Here is a 14,533-nt window from a genome sequence, read left to right on the forward strand (position 1 = left end):
TTGGTGTCTGTGGGTGGACCAGAGACACGAACGGCAGCCGCAGCCAAAAACCAAAGAGACAGTGTTGGTGGGAGGAGAGAGAGGAAGTGAGGGAGGAGGGAACATGTAATTAATGTGGATTAGAAGACTTACTAGAGGACTGTAGTGACCGAGCTCTAGAAGGAGACTGCAGCACCAGAGCTCAGATTACCACTGCAGTAAGTATCAGCCCTTATCTCTGGGTCAGCTATAATCATAGCCCAGATAGTTAGTATCAGCCCTTATCTCTGGGTCTGCTCTCTGGGTCAGCTATTATCATATCCAAGACAGTATCAGTCCTTCTCTCTGGGTCTGCTATAATCATAACCCAAATACTGCCCAGTAGAGCTCAGAGCTGGGTACCAGGAGACCAGTACACATTGACTTTATATGTCAACATTATGTTGTGACAAATATACTATATTTAGGTTGCCAAAAGACGAGAAATAGACATAAGAACTAAAGTATGTTGTCCGCATGATAACTCCCTTTGAGACCGTAACTGGTCAATAAAAGCTGTAATTCTCCATTCAAAGGAAGAAACCACGAGTATGTAATTCCTTAGTGGCTGAAAAAAAGTGATACAGTGCATTCAGAAAGTATTCATACCGCTTGACTTTTTCCACATTTTGTTACAGCCTTATTCTAAAATGGATAATAAATCAAATCCTAAATCTACACACATTACCCCATAAAGACAAAGCAAAAACAGGTTTTTCACATTTTTTTTGCACATTTATAACCAAGCCATCAGGTCAAAGGAATTAGAGCTTAGAGCTCCGAGACAGGATTGTGTCGAGGCACAGGACAACAAAAACATTATGCCGCATTGAAGGTACTCAAGAACACAGTGGCCTCCATCATTATTAAATGGAAGAAGTTTGAAACCAACAAGACTCTTGGATTTGCCAAAATGCACTTAAAGGACTCTCAGACCATGAGAAACAAGATGCTCTGGTCTGATGAAACCAAGATTGAACTCCTTGGCCTGAATGCCAAGTGTCACGTCTGGAGGAAAACTGGCACCATCCCTACAGTGAAGTATGGTGGTGGCAGCATCATGATGTGGGGATGTTTTTCCACGGCAGATACTGGGAGATTAGTCAGGATTGAGGGAAAGATGAACGGAGCAAATTACAGAGAGATCCTTGATGAAAACCAGCTCCAAAGCGCCCAGGAACTTCCAAAAGGACAATGACCCTAAGCACACAACCAAGACAACGCAGGAGTGGCTTTGGGACAAGTATCTGAATGTCCCCGAGTGGCTCAACAAGACTCAAGACTTGAACGCGATCGAACATCTCTGGAGAAACCTGAAAATAGCTGTGCAGCAACGCTCCCCATCCAACCTGACAGAGCTTGAGAGGATCTGGAGAGAAGAATGGGAGAAACTCCCCAAATACAGGTGTGGCAAGCCTGTAGTGTCATACCTAAGAAGAGTCGACGCTGTAATCACTGCCAAATGTGGTCACAGTACTGAGTAAAGGGTCTGAATACTTATGTAAATGTCAAATGTACATTTTTTTATACACTTGCCCAAAAATCTAAAAACGTATTTTTGCTTTGTCATTTGAGGTAGATTGTGTAGATTGATGGGGGAGGGGGGGGGGGACTGTTTAATCACTTTTAACTTAATAAAATGTGGGAAAGGGGTCTGAATACTTTCTGAATGGAGTATAACATGTACCCCCAGGGGAATGACAATATAAAGCAAGGCTATGTGAGAAAGTAAAACAAACGGTCTTCCAGGCAGCACAACAAGGCCATTGTGCCTTCTTCTTTCCCAAATATAGGCCTAGACCAAAGCTAAAGCCTTATAAAGCTTACAGGAGTACCACAGCCTTTCATATTGCTTACTATTACAACATGTTCAGCACATTCCATTGGTCAGACTAGGAGACAACTGCTAAAAATAGATCAGCACAAAGATTTGGTGTCATGAAGCATGTATTTTTTCAGAGGTTAAATTTTCACAGCATGGGATATCAACATTGTGCACCTTGTTCTCATCTTACACTCCATCCCAGAAGTGAAATTCCCATATATCAAGTCAACACTAAATTCCAAAATGGAACAAAATAACCAACTGAAAACATGTATTAAAAAAACAGGTGAAATTACAATTCATATATTATCGACTTGCAAACACACAACACCCTCAAATCACAGACAAACACCCTGAATCCCTTCACCAACAAGGCTGCTCATTTTGTAAATTCATAGAATCGTTGATAAATCGTTAATGATAATACTTTGTGGCTGTATGCTAATTTTCATATGAGAGCTGATTTTTGGATTTCCCCAGGAGGCCCTTGGTGTATTTAGGGGGTATTTTGCTACCGAGTCCCACAGTGAAGCCGAGGGAGTCGGACGAGCCCTTACATTGCAGAGTTCCGGGCGATATGATGTCCTCGTCCATGTCGTCCATGTCATCAGACATAATGAAGTGCTGGGGCGTGGCCCGGCCACCCATGATGCTGGGGTCAAGGTTCAGGGTGGAGGCCAGGGAGGTAAGCCCAGGGTTGTTGACGATGGTGAACCCAGTCAGAATCTCAATCTGCTGCCAGCGGTGCAGCCTCTCCCTCAGAGCAGCAGTCACCTCACCCAGGGCTTGTCTGGACCGGAGGAGAGGAGAGGGAGACGGGGAGGGCAGAGGGATACAAGCACAGATCACAATGTGAACATAGTTCTAGGAGATATTGGCTTAGACAAATCCCAATCTTTAATTAAACTCACTTGGCTGTCAGAATTTGGTGATCCACATTATCCAGACAGGAGCTGTGTGCCACATGGAAGGTCCCAAATATGGTGTTCCTCTTCTTCTTGATCTTCTCTGCCTGCAGTCACACACACACACACACACACACAAGATAAAACATTACTCTCCCATTCTGTCACACTAAGGGTCCAGAGTTTCTCCTGCTCACATGGACAGGGAAATCTCCTGGACCTACTCATACGGTTGCTGTGTCTCTGGCTGATTAAATTATATGACAGGCTATTTTATTAAATCGATTACCTAACATTTGATTGATTACGTGATTATACATCAATAGCAGTCAATTACTCATCGTCACCTTATTCAGTCTCATATGAAAGTCGTAAAATTCTTCAAACCTTCAAACTCTGGCTAACAAGTTGAATCAGTAATACAAAAATTGGCTTAATTATTTATTTACTAAATACCTAAATAATCATACAGAATTACATACAAAGGATGGATCATACATTGATTACTAATTATGTCATACATTTTTTTAAAAGAGTCCCTAAAACTGTCATGACGGCTGGTTACACAAAGAAAGGGTGTTAGGTTTGAATTGAAAGAGCGGGAAGACTGAAGGACAAAGGGATTGGGTCTCTATCGGACCTTGAGAAGCGATGCAACCGTAAACACAGAATCTTATGCATTCTAAGAAACGCCCATTCGGAAAATGAATGGGCTAGGAATGTGTAGACTTTCCAAGATACAATTTATATTGTCCATCATCAGATATAATGTCCCAGACAACAACTGATCTGACATCATATTCTTTAAGTACCAACGGATGCTTTCAACTGGTTGGATAACAGAAATATTGTTCCATTCCCAATCTTTTGACGTTATTGTATTACAAAGTCTCTCTGTGGTAACAACGGATTTTCAAAAGTCAATTTTTGTAGAGTGGAGAGAGAAGGGGTAAAGGTATTTATGGGGGGGGGGAGACACGGCCTCCCTCCCTAGTCCCCGTACGGCATATCGCCCTCCCTAGTCCCCGTACGGCATATCGCCCTCCCTAGTCCCCGTACGGCATATCGCCCTCCCTAGTCCCCGTACGGCATATCGCCCTCCCTAGTCCCCGTACGGCATATCGCCCTCCCTAGTCCCCGTACGGCATATCGCCCTCCCTAGTCCCCGTACGGCATATCGCCCTCCCTAGTCCCCGTACGGCATATCTCCCTCCCTAGTCCCCGTACGGCATATCTCCCTCCCTAGTCCCCGCACGGCATATCTCCCTCCCTCCCTAGTCCCCGCACGGCATATCTCCCTCCCTAGTCCACGTACGGCATATCTCCCTCCCTAGTCCCCGTACGGCATATCTCCCTCCCTAGTCCCCGTACGGCATATCTCCCTCCCTAGTCCCCGTACGGCATATCTCCCTCCCTAGTCCCCGTACGGCATATCTCCCTCCCTAGTCCCCGTACGGCATATCTCCCTCCTTAGTCCCCGTACGGCATAACTCCCTCCCTAGTCCCCGTTCGGCATAACTCCCTCCCTAGTCCCCGTACGGCATATCTCCCTAGTCCCCGTACGGCATATCTCCCTAGTCCCCGTACGGCATATGTCCCTAGTCCTCATACGGCATATGTCCCTAGTCCTCATACGGCATATCTCCCTAGTCCTCATACGGCATATCTCCCTAGTCCTCATACGGCATATCAGGATGAGCCTGCAGGAAGGGTACCACATGAGGAGGATGTCTTCCCTGTATCGCACAGCGTTGAGATTGCCTGCAGTGACAACAAGCGCAGTCCGATGATGCTTTGACACTGTCCCAGACGGACCCTCTACCTCCAAATCGATCCTGCTCCAGAGTACAGGCCTCAGTGTAACGCTCATTCCTTCGACGACAAACAAGAAACCGACCATTACCCTAGGAGAGACAAAACCGTGACTCGTCAGTAAAGAGCACTTTTTGCCAGTCCTGTCTGGTCCAGCGACGGTGCGTTTGTGTCCATAGGTGACGTTGTTGCCGGTGATATCTGGTGAGGATCTGTCTTACAACAGGCCTAAAATCCCTCAGTCTAGGCTCTCTCAGCCTATTGCGGACACTCCGTGTTGCCCAGCAACAGCCCCAAAACATCACTGCTCTAGAGGAGATCTGCATGGAGGAATGGGCCAAAATACCAGCAACGGTATGTGAAAACCTTGTGAAGACTTACAGAAAACGTTTGACCTCTGTCATTGCCAACAAATGGTATATAACAAAGTATTGAGAAACTTTTGTTATTGACCAAATACTTATTTTCCACCATAATTTGCAAATAAATTCATAAAAAATCCTACAATGTGATTTTCTGGATTTTTCCCCCTCATTTTGTCTGTCATAGTTGAAGTGTACCTATGAAGAGAATTACAGGCCTCTCATCTTTTTAAGTGGGAGAACTTGAACAATTGGTGGCTGACTAAATACTTTTTTGCCCCACTGTGCATCTCTAGTCCTCACGCGGTGTGCATCTCTAGTCCTCACGCGGTGTGCATCTCTATCTAGTCCTCACGCGGTGTATCTCTATCTAGTCCTCACGCGGTGTATCTCTATCTAGTCCTCACGCGGTGTATCTCTATCTAGTCCTCACGCGGTGTATCTCTATCTAGTCCTCACGCGGTGTATCTCTATCTAGTCGGTGTATCTCATCTAGTCCTCACGCGGTGTATCTCTATCTAGTCCTCACGCGGTGTATCTCTATCTAGTCCTCACGCGGTGTATCTCTATCTAGTCCTCACGCGGTGTATCTCTATCTAGTCCTCACGCGGTGTATCTCTATCTAGTCCTCACGCGGTGTATCTCTATCTAGTCCTCACGCGGTGTATCTCTATCTAGTCCTCACGCGGTGTATCTCTATCTAGTCCTCACGCGGTGTGTATCTCTATCTAGTCCTCACGCGGTGTGTATCTCTATCTAGTCCTGTGTATCTCTATCTAGTCCTCACGCGGTGTATCTCTATCTAGTCCTGTGTATCTCTCTAGTCCTCATGTATCTCTATCTAGTGTATATATATCTATCTAGTCGGTGTATCTCATAGTCCTCAGTGTATCTCTATCTATATATATCTAGTCCTCATGCGCTGTATATGTATAGTCCTCATCTAGCGCTGGTGTATCTCTATCTAGTCCTATATTTAGTCCCTGTGTATATATATCTAGTCTACGCTGCATCTCACCCCTTCTTTCGCCACCAGTAGCTGTTTCTCAGCGTTCTGCTTCTTGATGTTGTAGTACTGCACCTCCACCTCATGGGTGAGCTGGAGCCACTTCTGGAGGGACTCTGGTGGGGACCAGCTGCAGCGAGACTCCAGCTCCTTCTCTGCTTTCTTCAGGGCCATGCGCACCTGCAAAAACACACACACACACACACACACACACACCAGAAGTCAACCTACAACATATAACTTATTCTGACTCAAAACAGCGATGAAAAGAACACACTAAAATCTTCACGTCAAAAGTCAAAGTGGTTAAACAAATGAATCATTCCCACAGTGTCCCTCTGGACCAAGGTGTAAATGTGGATGGGGAGGTGGGAGAGGGAAATGTGATCTCATTGGCTTGTGAAAGCTAGCACTCTCTGTCTCCAGACATCCTCATTAAGAGCTGCGCAAATGAGCCCAGAGCCATCCACCCGCCCTTAGACTCAATCACTGACAAGCCTTAATGGAGCACCACTGGGCCAGCCAGGGGAGCAGGGAGCCTGCAAGCCATGTGCACAGGGAAAGTTAGGGCTAGGTGAGCAGGGGGCCTGCAAGCCATGTGCACAGGGGAGAGTTAGGGCTAGGTGAGCAGGGAGCCTGCAAGCCATGTGCACAGGGGAGAGTTAGGGCTAGGTGAGCAGGGAGCCTGCAAGCCATGTGCACAGGGGAGAGTTAGGGCTAGGTGAGCAGGGAGCCTGCAAGCCATGTGCACAGGGGAGAGTTAGGGCTAGGTGAGCAGGGAGCCTGCAAGCCATGTGCACAGGGGAGAGTTAGGGCTAGGTGAGCAGGGAGCCTGCAAGCCATGTGCACAGGGGAGAGTTAGGGCTGTATATGGGACCATGTGACATCTGTGTGGTTATCTTTTCTGATCAGGCAGGCATGAGGGCTGACCTGGTTTGACCTCCACTGGGACTTGACAACAAGATAACAGACCTCCAGAGAACCCCTCCAGATGAAATGATCATTCTAAATCCTGTGAAGAACTAGGCCATGGTTTAGGGTGCAATATGCCCTGTCTGCAGTCAGGAGCGGTGAATCTAATCCTTACTTCATATGAAAACATTCTGATCCATCATGCCTACGAAGAGATTATATATATATACACACACACACACACACACACACACACACACACACACATATATATATACACACAAGCTCTTCGTAGGCATGTATGCTGAAAAGGAGGGAGCCATCTCAGGCCCTTTCTCTAGTCATATCTTGAGAACTGAAATCAGATAAAGGAGTGACTATTGCTTCCTCCAGCAGACTACAGTGTTCTCAGGAGACCATAGTGATCGTAGTAGAATGAAGAGTACACAACATGAGCCCTCTGCTCAGCTGCCCTGTGTGGGCCGACCGCTGCTTCTTTTCCTGCCATTTCCCTGATGGGCAAAGAGCTGAGTGGGAGTTATGCCTACTGATAGCATTCTGCATCTGATCCATCTAAATGTTTAGCTGGCTCCCTAGAATATAGAGTGGTTAACAGGGTTCAGTCAAGTCTCCCCTCTCTGGAATTAATCTACGGGATCATGTTACTGGCCTCAACCACACCTTGTTTCTCAACAAGCACCCCGCAAGAATAATTCCCCCTCTCTCATCCACATGCATTTGTTCTCCACACCTGTCCCTCCCCAAAGTGGTACAGTCCAGTACCTGGTCCAGCTCCTCCTCTGCGTATTTCTGCCGACTCAGCTCGTTCTCGGTGCCCTCGCGGAGCTCCTTCAGCCGCTGGGCCTCCTGCTTGGCACAGTTGATCTCATCCCTCAGCTTCTGTTCCAGGTTCACCTTCTCCACCTCTACTGTACGGTGCTCCTCCTGGGCTATCTGCAGCCTGAGAGCGAGAGAATCTTTTACTATCTCATCCTGGAATATACAAGGTCTGAGGTCATTTGCCTTTGGCCTAAAGAGCAGGAGCCCAGACTTAAAGATATTGGAAATACAGACATTGTTATCCTACAAGAAACATGTTATAGAGGAGATGGACCCACTGGTTGCCCTCTAGGTTACAGAGGTGGTAGTCCCATCCACCAAACTACCAGGTGTGAAACAGGGAAGAGACTCAGGAGGTATGCTAATTTGGTATAGAGCAGACTATACGTACTTTTTGGAGAAATGTCCTCTGGTCTGATGAAACAAAAATAGAACTGTTTGGCCATAATGACCATCGTTATGTTTGGAGGAAAAGGGGGAGGCTTGCAAGCCAAAGAACACCATCCCAACCGTGAAGCACGGGGGTGGCAGCATCACATTGTGGGGGTGCTTTGCTGCAAGAGGAACTGGTGCACTTCACAAAAGAGATGGCATCATGAGGTAGAAAAATGATGTGGATATATTGAAGCAACATCAAGACATCAGTCAGGAGGCTCAATCAAATCAAATTGTATTTGTCACATACACATGGTTAGCAGATGTTAATGCGAGTGTAGCGAAATGCTTGTGCTTCTAGTTCCGACAATGTAGTAATAACCAACGAGTAATCTAACCTAACAATTCCACAACTACTACCTTATACACACAAGTGTAAAGGGATAAAGAATATGTACATAAAGATATATGAATGAATAAAGCTTGGTCGCAAATGGGTATGCCAAATGGACAATGACCCCCAAGCATTCTTCCAAAGTTTAAGGACAACTTAGTCAAGACATTGGAGTGGCCATCACAAAGCCCTGACCTCAATCCCATAGACAATTTGTTGGCAGAACTGAAAAAGCATGTGTGAGCAAGGAGGCCTACAAACCTGACTCAGTTACACAAGCTGTCAGGAGGAATGGGCCAAAATGTACCCAACTTATTGTGGGAAGCTTGTGGAAGGCAACCTGTAACATTTGACCCAAGTTAAACAATTTAAAGGCAATGCTACCAAACACTAATTGAGTGTATGTAAACTTCTGACCCACTGGGAATGTGATGAAAGAAATCAAATCTGAAATAAATCATTCTCTCTACTATTATTCCTTCAACTCATGCACACACACCACCTTTCTGTTTGAATTGGTTTTGCATTTTTTTTAAACAAGTTATTTTTTCCATTTCAATTCACCAATTTGGACTATTTTGTGTATGTCTGTTACATGAAATCCAAATTTAAAAAAACAAATTTAAATGACATGTTGTAATGCAACAACATAGGAAAAACACCAAGGGGGATGAATACTTTTGCAAGGCACTGTATATATCAACTAATTGGCGAGAGCAGTAGAACAGTCTGCAGCACCTGGCCTCACCCTACTAGAATCTGAAGTCAAATGTCGACTATTTGCTGATGCTGGTGCTTCTGTCCCCACCCAAGGAGGGCCTACAGTAGCACCTAGATATTCTGCACAGATTCTGTCAGACCTGGGCCCTGACAGTAAATCTCAGTTAGACAAAAATACTGGTCCATTTGCCAAGACCACAAATACAAATTCCATCTATACACTGTTGACCTAGAGCACACAACAAACTATACCAACCTCAGCCTAAAAAGCAGCACCACAGGTGCTGTCTAAAAATACCCTATTGCCCTTTGTGGTTGTGAGTAGAGGTTGACCGATTATGATTTTTCAACGCCGATACCGATTATTGGAGGACCAAAAAAGCCGATACCGATTTAAAAATCGGCCGACTTTTTAAAATGTATTTGTAATAATGACAATTACAACAATACTGAATGAACACTTATTTTAACTTAATATAACACATCAATTTAGCCTCAAATAAATAATGAAACATGTTCAATTTGGTTTAAATAATGCAAAAACAGTGTTGGAGAAGAAAGTAAAAGTGCAATATGTGCCATGTAAGAAAGCTAACGTTTCAGTTCCTTGCTCGGAACATGAGAACATATGAAAGTTGGTGGTTCCTTTTAACATGAGACTTCAATATTCCAAGGTAAGAGGTTTTAGGTTGTAGTTAATATAGGAATTATAGGACTATTTCTCTCTACTATTTGTATTTCATATACCTTTGGATGTTCTTATAGGCACTTTTGTCTTGCCAGTGTAACAGTATAGCTTCCGTCCCTCTCCTCACTCCTACCTGGGCTCGAACCAGGAACACAACAGCCACCCTCGAAGCAGCGTTACCCATGCAGAGCAAGGGGAACAACTACTCCAAGTATCAGAGCGAGTGACGTTTGAAACGCTATTAGCGCGCACCCCGCTAACTAGCTAGCCATTTCACATCACATCGTTACACCAGCCTAATCTCGGGAGTTGATAGGCTTGAAGTCATAAACAGCAGCGCTGCTGGCAAAACGCACAAAAGTGTTGTTTGAATGAATGCTTATGAGCCTGCAGATGCCTACCATCGCTCAGTCAGACTGCTCTATCAAATCATAGACTTAATTATAATATAATAACACAGAAATACGAGCCTTAGGTCATTAATATGGTCAAATCCGGAAACGATCATCTCGAAAACAAACAAGACGTTTATTATTTCAGTGAAATACGGAACCATTCCGAACCAGGAACCAGCAAATTAGTTTGCAATGAGCCAGGCGGCCCAAACCGTTGCATATACCCTGACTCTACGTGCAATGAATGCAAGAGAAATGACACAATTTCACCTGGTTAATATTGCCTACTAACCTGGCTTTCTTTTAGCTAAATATGCAGGTTTAAAGATATATACTTCTGTGTACTGATTTTAAGAAAGGCATTGGTGTTTATTGTTAGGTACACGTTGGAGCAACGCCAGTCCTTTTTCGCGAATGCCCACTGCATCGATTATATGCAACGCAGGACACGCTAGATAAACTAGTAATATCATCAACCATGTGTAGTTACAACTTCTCTAGGGTAGGGGGCAGCATTCGGAATTTTGGAAAGCATGCCCAAATTAAACGGCCTGCTACTCGGGCCCAGAAGATATATGCATATAACTGGTAGATTTGGATAAACACTCAAGTTTCCAAAACTGTTAAAATAGTGTCTGTGAGAATAACAGAACTGATTTGGCAGGCGAAAACCTGAGAGAAATCCATTCAGGAAGTAGTTTTTTTTTGGTTTTGTAGTTTTCTATTCAATGCCATTACAGTATCCATTGACTTAGGACTCAAATTGCAGTTCCTATGCCGTCCACTAGATGTCAACAGTCTTTATAAATTGTTTCAGGCTTGTATTCTGAAAAACGAGGGAGTAAGAGCAGTCTGAATGAGTGGACCCTGCCGTGTCAGAGCTTTTTCATGCACGTGACCGAGAGAGTGCCTTTCTTGTTTACCTTTTATATTGAAATACACTGCTCAAAAAAATAAAGGGAACACTTAAACAACACAATGTAACTCCAAGTCAATGACACAAACTGTCCACTTAGGAAGCAACACTGATTGACAATAAATTTCACATACTGTTGTGCAAATGGAATAGACAACAGGTGGAAATTATAGGCAAATTATAGGCAATTCTCAAATAATCGTAAGGTATGCTTTCGCCATAAATCATTTTGTAAATCTGACACCGTGGTTGGATTCACAAGAAGTTCATCTTTAAACCTGTAAAATATGTTTTGTTTTCTGAATTTTCATAATGAGTATTTCTGTATTTGAATTTGGCGTTCTGCAATCTCACTGGATGTTGGCCAGGTGGGACTCTAGCGTCCCACATACCCTTTATTATTTAAACCAAATTGAACACGTTTCATTATTTATTAAATAGATTGTATTTATGCATTATATTAAGTTCAAATAAGTGTTCATTCAGCATTGTTGTAATTGTCATTATTACAAATATATATATATATAAATATATAAAAATCGGCCAATCGCATTTCACTAAGATCTACACCTGTTGTATTCAGCGCATGTGACAAATTAAATTTGATTCGATTTGGAGAAGACACTCGCTTGACTGTATGATCTGTGCTCTCTGTTGCTTTAGTTTCACTGAATAACGTATTTATGTTGTTTTTCAAGAATATCTGGTCAGTTATGTGTAAAATGTAAAGCGTGGAAGTTCTCTGAATTCCTGTGATAGGCTTACAGTCTGGAACTACAGACTAGTGCTCAACTGGTTGATGTAGTTACAAGGCAACAGGCTGCTACAGTCAGTGTACTTCCCCCTACTGTAGTTAGCGCTTGAAACCGGACCCTGCCTGTAAAACAAACCATGTCTTTATCTCTGCCCAGGGAATTTCAACTACATGTAGCATATATATCAGAAATGATGGATCCTTGGCTTCCTTGGGCTCTATAGTGGTCATTCTTTATAGCAAGGAGCAACAAGGTCCAAGGACAGCTGGTTGGAGGATACTATGTGGACATGCCAGGCTCCCTGGAATCTAGTAGTAGAATTATACAGGCACTTCTATTGTTTGCCCCTGATGAGTCACTGATTATGAGCACCTGTAATAAGGCCCCAAAATTCTTCCTGGTCATGCCATGTGATCAGGAAAAGAACAGATCACATCTCATGCTTTTCCTTGTCTGATTCTTTCTCTTTTTTCTCACTCAATTCAAGGTGCATTATTGGCATGGGAAATATGTTTACATTGCCAAAGCAAGTGAAATAGATAATATACAAAGTTAAATAAACAATGAACAATGTACAGGAAACATTAAACTCACAAGTTTCAAAGTAATAGAGACGTGTTATAACGATGTGCAAATACAAAAGGAAAAATAAATATGGGTGTATTACAACGGTGTTCGTTGTTCACTGGTTGCCCATTTCTTGTGGCAACAGGTCACAAATAATTGCTGCTGTGATTGCATGGTATTTCACCCAATAGATATGGGAGTTTATTAAAATCGGATTTGTTTTCAAATTCTTTGTAGGTCTGAGGGAAATTGTCTCTAATGTGGTCATACATTTGGCAGGAGGTTAGGAAGTGCAGCTCAGTTTCCACCTCATTTTGTGGACATTGTGCACATAGCCTGTCTTCTCTTGAGAGCCAGGTCTAATTGGCGGGTATCGGCCTAATTCTGCTCTGCAAACTAATTTGCCAGTATTTTACGTAATTATGACATAACAATGAAGGTTGTGCAATGTAACAAGAATATTTAGACTTAGGGATGCCACCCGTTAGATAAAATACCGAACGGTTCCGTATTTCACTGAAATAATAAACGTTTTGTTTTCTAAATAATAGTTTCCGGATTCGACCATATTAATGACCAAAGGCTTGTATTTCTGTGTGTTATTATGTTATAATTAAGTCTGATTTGATAGAGCAGTCTGACTGAGCAGCAGCAGGCTCGTAATCATTCATTCAAACAGCACTTTCGTGCATTTTGCCAGCAGCTCTTTGCAAGCACAGCGCTGTTTATGACTTCAACCTTATCAGCCTAATGGCTGGTGCAACCAATGTGAAATGGCTAGCTAGTTAGCTGGGTGTGCGCTAATAGCGTTTCAAACGTAACTCGCTCTGAGACTTGGAGTAGTTATTCCCCTTGCAGAGGGGCTTTTGTGGATCGTTAGCTTTCTTACATGGCACATATTGCACTTTTACTTTCTTCTCCAACACTTTGTTTTTGCATTATTTAAACCATTATTTAAACCAAATTGAACATGTTTCATTATTTATTTGAGGCTAAATTGATTTTACTGATGTATTATATTAAGTTAAAATAAGTGTTCATTCAGTATTGTTGTAATTGTCATTATTACAAATACATTTTAAAAATTTGGCTGATTAAATCGGTATCGGCTTTTTTTGTCCTCCAATAATCGGTATCGGTGTTGAAAAATCATAATCAGTCGACCTCTAGTCAGCATACCACACAGTTTCCTCGTGGATTGCAATGTAATCGGCGTCCAAAAAGGCCAACTACCGATTGCTATGAAAACCTGAAATCGGCCCCAATTTATCGGCCTTGCCGATTCATCGGTTGACCTCTAGTACATGTAAATAGAGTTAATGAAAGTGACTACTTTATACTACTTGCTCTGTAGACAATGCCATTGGCTAAACACCAGCCTTATAGTAGGCTAAGAATGTGAGTGAGGGGGTGCAAAGATAGCATGAGGGGCTTGCATCTTACAGTATGTGGCTGAAAACAATGGCTAATGTGTAGAGGGCAGAGGACCTTGGGCAGCTGTCACAGTACTGAATGATGTCAAGGCTTGGCCAGGCCAGGCCAGGGCCCCAGTGGTGACAGAGAGCCCAGTACTCTATGGCCGTTCTGTATTGGGATCATGGTGCTCTTTTTCTGCCACAGTATAATGTCCCCAGTGCCTCAGACATGACTATATAAACGACCAACAAGGAGCCCATTTGTGGGATGGGTGGCTGTGTCATGCTGGGTTACTACGTGTCACGTCACGCCATCCTGTGAGGTCGGTCACAAGACCACAGTTCAAACACACAGAGGGCCCACTGGGAGAAATAGGAATATAGATATTCATGTCAAATCTACAAGGACACTGCTTTAGCTTGTACACAGCCTAGCTTGCAATGTTTTAAAAGGGGTCACAGCATATGCATGAGATTATCAATATCTGATGAGAATTGGTACATTGAAATTATGAACAGCATTTCAATTAATATAAATGAACCTGAATCCATGAAATACCCGCATGAGTTAAAAAAATACATCAGTAATTTTGAGAGCAGGTTTTACAGGGCGAATTGAGGTTGAGAT

The 14,533-nt window shown here is 43.4% G+C and overlaps 1 protein-coding gene across 2 annotated transcripts in view; it reads right to left on the reverse strand.

Moving 5' to 3' along the window:
* Positions 1–14,533, reverse strand: part of LOC115141986 (stromal interaction molecule 1-like) — a 57,351-nt gene that overhangs the window by 7,423 nt on the left and 35,395 nt on the right. For both annotated transcript variants that reach the window (XM_029681432.2, XM_029681434.2), the window contains exons 8-11: positions 7,624–7,801; positions 5,941–6,108; positions 2,755–2,855; positions 2,401–2,633 (exon numbers count right to left, since the gene is read on the reverse strand). In XM_029681432.2, coding sequence (XP_029537292.1) covers positions 2,401–2,633; positions 2,755–2,855; positions 5,941–6,108; positions 7,624–7,801 — 680 coding nt within the window. The remainder of the gene's footprint in view (positions 1–2,400; positions 2,634–2,754; positions 2,856–5,940; positions 6,109–7,623; positions 7,802–14,533) is intronic.

Source organism: Oncorhynchus nerka, linkage group LG14 (genome assembly GCF_034236695.1).
Source record: "Oncorhynchus nerka isolate Pitt River linkage group LG14, Oner_Uvic_2.0, whole genome shotgun sequence".
Classification (NCBI taxonomy): Eukaryota; Metazoa; Chordata; class Actinopteri; order Salmoniformes; family Salmonidae; genus Oncorhynchus; species Oncorhynchus nerka.